Raw genomic sequence first — 6433 nt, 5'->3', positions numbered from 1 at the left:
ATTTGTGTCATCAGGTTATTATTATCCATGAGTATTTCTGCAATCTAGTTTATATTGGTATCGAACGTATTTACTGCAACGTCGTCTACCCTACTCCCCTAAAAATAAAACGTTAACAACCGCTAGAAGAAACTTTCACAGCTAGTCATAAGGATGCATCATCTAATATGCAAACCGTATTAGAATGTTAGAACTTACATATTTCACAATGTTTCCCTATATAGTGATCTGTACATTTACAGTATGTTGGATCACGATGAGGCTCTGGTGTTCCACCATGCATGCATGCAATGTGCTCTGCAAAAGGAAAGCTCGTATTGTACATATCATTCTTCAAATTATTCAAACAGAGGAATTTTTCTACTTCTTTTGTCCTTTTGAAAACTTACCATGACATTGTGACTTGAATGTTAGCCTCATGCTTTGTACTTCTATCTACATGTGGTGTTGCCGGTGCACCTTGTCCATGCTCCCAGTTTTTAGTGGAGTCCGAGTTGCTCATTTGCTTTTGTTACTTTGGATGTTTGATTTCAGTTACTTTAATTTCTTTGTTGTGTATGTCTGTTTTCCATGTCTGGTCTTTGTCCCTGGATTGCATTCTTTTGATTACCGCTATAATCTTGGTTCCCTTGATTACTCTTTCCTATGTATTTGGTTCACATATTGCAGTCGGATGGTAAATCCTTACATGAATAGTACAAGTGTTACACAACACCATTTTGTTCATATTTTCCCTACTGAATATGTACTTTTGAATCAGAGATGGAAATTTTGAACCACAAGAATTTATTTGCTTACGAAAAAAGGTTTACATATCAATTGAAGTACATAATTTACGAGAGGTGAAAAGGTCTAAGTGTCCATAGAAAATAGGAATATCAAAGAGGGTAAATACATGGGAAAACAAGTTCATGAACCTATGAACTGCATAGGTTAAACTGAAATATACACCAAATTACATTCGTGTAAAATACACAGAGAAAAACAGCATCACAAACCCCATATTGATGGCCTTGCAGGAAATAAACTCATAAGTTTACTCCACGATGCAACAATTCAATCTAAACCGGTGATTAAAAATGTCAGTGAATTCATTGTAAATAAACCTTTATAGTTTCATGTATAAGGCCTGATACAATTGTTAAAAATCAATGATATGGATTGATACATTTTTGTATGATTCAGTATTTCCTTGGCTTTCTATTTCGATAGTTTTAGTTTTGAGTACTTCTTGTTAAAACTTAAATTTTTCAAATTTAGATCTTTCTATATATTTGATTCTGATACTGCTTAGAAAGGGCACTACTTGGTCCACGTGTACAGCATATTAAAATCTGAATATACATGATTGGTATTTTAGTTCTTAATGTTTCTTTGTATTTCAAATGTGTCTTAATATTGCCAAAATACTACATATTATCTTCTTCGTATTTTATCCTTGTGTAACACTCTGTAAGGATTATTATAACCATTATTATTATATTATTATTATTATTATTATTATTATTATTACTTACCACAGCGATGCCCACTCCATAAGGGTTCACACCTGCAAGACCCAGTAGAAGTTTTACTACCATGCACACATTCTGCAAAAGTTAAACCTCGTAAAGAGGATAAAGTACTGAACCATGTCTCTTCACCGCACAATTTGAATAGTTTCAAAAATGTTTGAATGCATATCAATGCTTAAATTTATTTTAAATGTATAGGTGGTTTCACTATTTATAATCTCTTATGCAAACATTTAACCGCTTCCTGCAAAACAACATACTTTGTACAATAACGAAGTTAATGACCCAACTGTTGAAAAAAAATATATTAACCAAATGTATCCGACAACGTGGACACTTACAGTATTTTGAAATAATTTAGGACCTAAAGTACCTTAAAAGCTTTTCATTTTGATCCGCACGTATAAACGGTATCCATGACGTATAGCAATAAAGGTTTTGTCAAAATCAAAATGATTTTATACATAAAACGCGCGAATATAAAATGTTCGTTAATTATCATCATTTTTCAATTCTTTTCATATTAAAAGAACAAATATAAATAAGGATGCAATGAATACTGTGACTAACTTAATGCTGATTAATGAAAAGTTGATACTTAATTAAAATAGCCATAAAATACAACGATTTCCCCTACTCCAAGGAATCTAGCCAGTTTCGCCTTAATCTGGTTCCCTGGTCAATATAAGCGACCTTATGATCGCTAAAATATAGACTAAGGTCACCACCCATGGATTTGCACAATAAATGAGTAAAATTGCTTATTACATATGATATAACGTAAAACCCAAGATGATATTATCTAAATTAACTTAATCGTTGTCCATTTACATCGAAAGATAATAAAAGTATTTTTTAATAAATATTTCAGTGTTTCTTTTTTTAAATTTGAATAGAATACAAATAAATAAAATAACATCAAAGCCACTCAGCCAATCAAAATACAGAAGACGTTACTGGTGACCCGGGGTTAATTTGAGAGAAACTTGTGGAACGAAAATATTACACAGGCTGCCAGGTTTGTTTTGCCCTGAATATCGTTAGCTATGCAAGTCGGTTATCCTCGATAATAAAATCAGTTTTTGGTCCTAAACAATAGTATGTCTAGTGTGTATTTTTTCATGTTTGACTGATTTTATATAAGCAAACATACAAATTACTTGCTCATATATGAAATAACGACTTTTTCTTCACTAAAGCAATTCGTACGAACTCAGATGATAAAACTGTTTAGAAAAATGTTTAGGAAAAAGTCCTGCAGAACGAAAATTTAAAGATCGCCCAAATTTCGTTATATCTTGGTTTCTCCTTTTATTAGCATCAATGAATATTTATATTTGAAGGAAACTTTACATTACCTTTATAAAACAGAGATACTCAATAGGTGAAGAAAAACATATTAACGAAATGAAGTTCTTATACGAAAGATAAGCTTTATTTTCGTTAGGTTTTCAGATTGTCATTTTCGAATTTTGTAAGAATCATTTCTCTACTTTTTCTTGTCTACAAAACATCTACATTGTATTGTCTTGACAAAAAATTAAAGGGGGTGTTTTCGAGCCACAAGGATTTTTTGTGTGTGTTTAAAGCAGATATTTCACAAACCTTAACTAGGTTAATGGTATTATTTATGTAAAGTAGTTGATGACATAAAACCCAAAACTTTAAATTATAATGATGTGATCCCAGTATGGTACTGTCAAAGTTTAAACAAACAAATCTAAATGGATTTATATTCCATTTAAACACACACCATTACAGTACAAAAAAAAATGAAAAAGGTAAATATTTCAGACAAAAAACTCTTTTCTTAAGTTCTAACGAATTTTCCAAATAGAGAAGAAGTAATGGTACATTTTTTTAATGAGGAAGATCAGTTTGAGTTTGACAATGTCCTTTTTTAACATTTAACGTACGTTTCTCAGATAGACTTTCATTCTTTCTTCTATCATTGCAAAATACCTTTATATTAAGCATACTGCAAATGTATTAATTTTCACGATTGTTCATTTTCGCGGATTTTATCAGTGAGCATATTCGCAGGTAATAATTTTCGCGATTTAAAAAAATGATGTTTATTTCAATTTCGCAGATACTATGTTTCGCGATTTTCTGTCCATCGAAAAAAATAGCGAAATTCTGTACATTACGAAAATCAGTACGTTTACAGTAATACAAATACTACAAACCCTCTTCGTGTTGATGTCCCAAAACAAGAGTTAATCGGAATACGAGCACGCAGAGTGCAGATATATGTGCATATAGCATGTTTGCCTGTAAAAATATACATATTAAAATTATATGTACCATCATGCCTGCTTCCATAGACCAAACCCAAAGTCAAAAACAGCAAGGAAACCTCAAGGGGTAGCATATTTATAAGGTCTTCTGTAAAATAATGATTTGAATAAATACTTTAAGAACGTGCAATTATTCCCATAAATTCACTTCTTGACAACGGCTAAACGCTTTTCAACATAAACGTAGATAATACCCATGCCATTAGTCCGCAGTTACAAATTTCCCTAAGCATCATATACATGATTGTTAAATGAATCAGTTCAAACTGCATAAATCAAATTTGCAAAAGAAACACATAAGATAAGAAATCAGGCAAACAAATATAAAAAAAAGAAAACTAACAAGGAACAAAATTGCCATTTTTGTCAGAATATTTAGATTTACCACCAGATTCGAAAATGGGTGGCATTATATGATGAGAAGTAAGTATAGAACATTCGAAACTACAGTGTGCACTGCATATTCATAATAATTCAGTAAAAAAATAGCTTAAGTTCTAGACCCTCATATGAACTCCTGATAAGTATGGTGTATTGATCTTTGAAATTAGTTGGCGTCAGATTAATTTTGTAAATTGATTTACTCAGTGAACCAGGGATTTCGAAAGAGAACTATTCAAGATTCAGAGTTGTCTTCTTTTTTTTTTTGGTCAATTTCAATACAAATTATCAATACCTACGGTTAATGTGTTAAACTGAATAGATTTTAAACTTCCTTATTATTGCGAAAAAAGTAAAGATTCATTGTTTGAAAATGACTTTTTTTCAATTTGTTGAAAGTAATCAAGGAAACCAAGATTCTATCGGAAATCAGAAGAATGTAATCCAGTGATAAAGACATGGAAAAAAGACACACACAACAACGAACATAAAATAAACAAAATACTACATACAAAGTAAAACAATATATCAGCTCGGACTCCACTAATACAAAGGAGCATGGATCTGGTGCACTGGGAAAACTGGGTAACCGTTCTCTGCTTTTCTATGAACAACCACCGCCCATAAAAAGTCAAGTCCAGAGTAGACGAAAGAAGAAAGGAAAACTATGACATGTTGAACAAATCAGTTTTCATGGAGCAGATGAAACATTATTTCCCTCAATTGGTAGCAACAATAATCTACAGTTTTGTGACATGTAAAAATACTTTATTATATCATATATAACACAACATTGTCTTAGAATTGGGTCGATTTGACCAAGTAAATGGAATCCAAGATTACGATGACACTGGATTTGCACAATTCGAAAATTGTGTGCATACAGATGTCTTTTAAAAATACACACATGTATGTAGGAGGGCATAAACTTGTAATAACATATATTGAGACTTTTTTAAGAGTTCCAATGCGCCATAGTATTCCACGGTTTTTATATTATTTGGCAAGACATAAGAAATTCATCAAGGTTTTGTTAAAAAGTCAAGGACTACTCACATTCAAAAAATTGCATGGAGTAAAAGCCAACGACAGGCCTCAAATAATGATAGTACCTCACCTGACCCTTCCCTTCAATGTGTTTTAAACAGAAAGGAAATAGAGCAATAGATAGAAAGAGCTGATTAACATACCTGTACTTGCCAGCAAAATGGACTTTATTTTAGGAAGGCCTTATCTATCAGCATATGTATGAAACGTGTGACCCTATTTCATACCTTTATCATTCATGGTTTATTTTCAATTATTGTCAATGACAAATGACAGTCAGTGTTACTAAGCAAAACTCAAATACTACTTATGAAATATAAAGTGTTCATAACAGTACACGTTAGTAATTGGTTACAATCCGAAATAAATAAAAAAAAAACAAAGTAAAAGAAACATGGAAAAATTCCCATATAACAAAGAAATGAATATTAATTATAAAACTGAAAGGAAACTACCGTTGTTGTTTAATAGTAGAGTAGTCACCTCGAGTGTCTAGGGATCAAACAAAAACATTAAAGTTACTGCCGCTTTACAAGACACGCATCATCTGCGACGACTAGTTGACTCGGAATTAGAATAATTTCGGTGAAATTCTAATTTCCACATGGGCCCCACAAAGTAAATTACCACCTTCAATTCAATCATTTTTTCACATTTTAGCAAAAAAGTAATTTCAAACTTGGGACATCGGATTTTCCAATGCAATAGATCAAAACTTTATACAATGACCTGTTAGTCAAGTATCAAGTCCTCAATTAACTTTCATTATTGGTGGAGTTTTTTACGTGGCGGCCGCTTAAGCTAAGTTCAAATGGCAGCCTATTACTCTACTGTAGTCGTTTTAGGGTGCTATACCGTAGCAATAAAACAAAAGTAAAATGTTTACTACTTCATTTGTGAAATATGATAACAGCTGTGCCTTCAGAACGATGACTATAAGGATGTATTACGCAACAATACAAATGCATACATACTGTATCAAACTTGATTGTGTGACATTCCTATTTACATGCATTACCTTTTTTAGTTTTTGAAATATGCTTTATCAGAGTGTTTTTGTTTTTTAGTTATGACAGTTTTTGTGCGATTCTCTGTGCAAATCCATTAAGTTCGAGGGTTCAGCTATTGGAACAGTGTTCAAGGAATGATTTTGAAGAAAAACTATTTGAGAAACTTGTAAGAATAGAGCAC

At 31.9% G+C, this 6433-nt stretch overlaps 1 protein-coding gene across 1 annotated transcript; it reads right to left on the bottom strand.

The window, feature by feature from the left end:
• Nucleotides 1–187: 187 nt before the first annotated feature.
• On the bottom strand, nucleotides 188–5364 carry LOC148601056 (protein irg-7-like). The gene is made up of 4 exons (XM_088556345.1): nucleotides 5313–5364; nucleotides 3704–3788; nucleotides 1518–1589; nucleotides 188–297 (listed from the first exon to the last, which is right to left on the bottom strand). The coding sequence occupies exons 2-4, from the start codon at nucleotides 3780–3782 to the stop codon at nucleotides 188–190; spliced, it is 261 nt and encodes an 86-aa protein (XP_088412471.1). The 5' UTR covers nucleotides 3783–3788; nucleotides 5313–5364.
• Nucleotides 5365–6433: the final 1069 nt, after the last annotated feature.

Source organism: Perna viridis, chromosome 12 (genome assembly GCF_037379345.1).
Source record: "Perna viridis isolate PV_CMFRI_1.1 ecotype Kerala chromosome 12, ASM3737934v1, whole genome shotgun sequence".
NCBI classification, from domain to species: Eukaryota; Metazoa; Mollusca; class Bivalvia; order Mytilida; family Mytilidae; genus Perna; species Perna viridis.
The sequence above is the reverse complement of the archived record's forward strand: the minus strand, read 5'-3'. Positions and strand labels throughout refer to the sequence as shown.

Excerpts from the sequence above, each read along its gene's own strand:
- LOC148601056 (XM_088556345.1), bottom strand. The coding sequence starts at position 3,782 with ATGCTATATGCACATATATCTGCACTCTGCGTGCTCGTATTCCGATTA. Across the intron at positions 1,590-3,703 it reads GGGACATCAACACGAAGAGG|AATGTGTGCATGGTAGTAAA; the intron begins GTTTGTAGTATT and ends TAACTTTTGCAG. Across the intron at positions 298-1,517 it reads ATGGAGTGGGCATCGCTGTG|AGCACATTGCATGCATGCAT; the intron begins GTAAGTAATAAT and ends TTCCTTTTGCAG.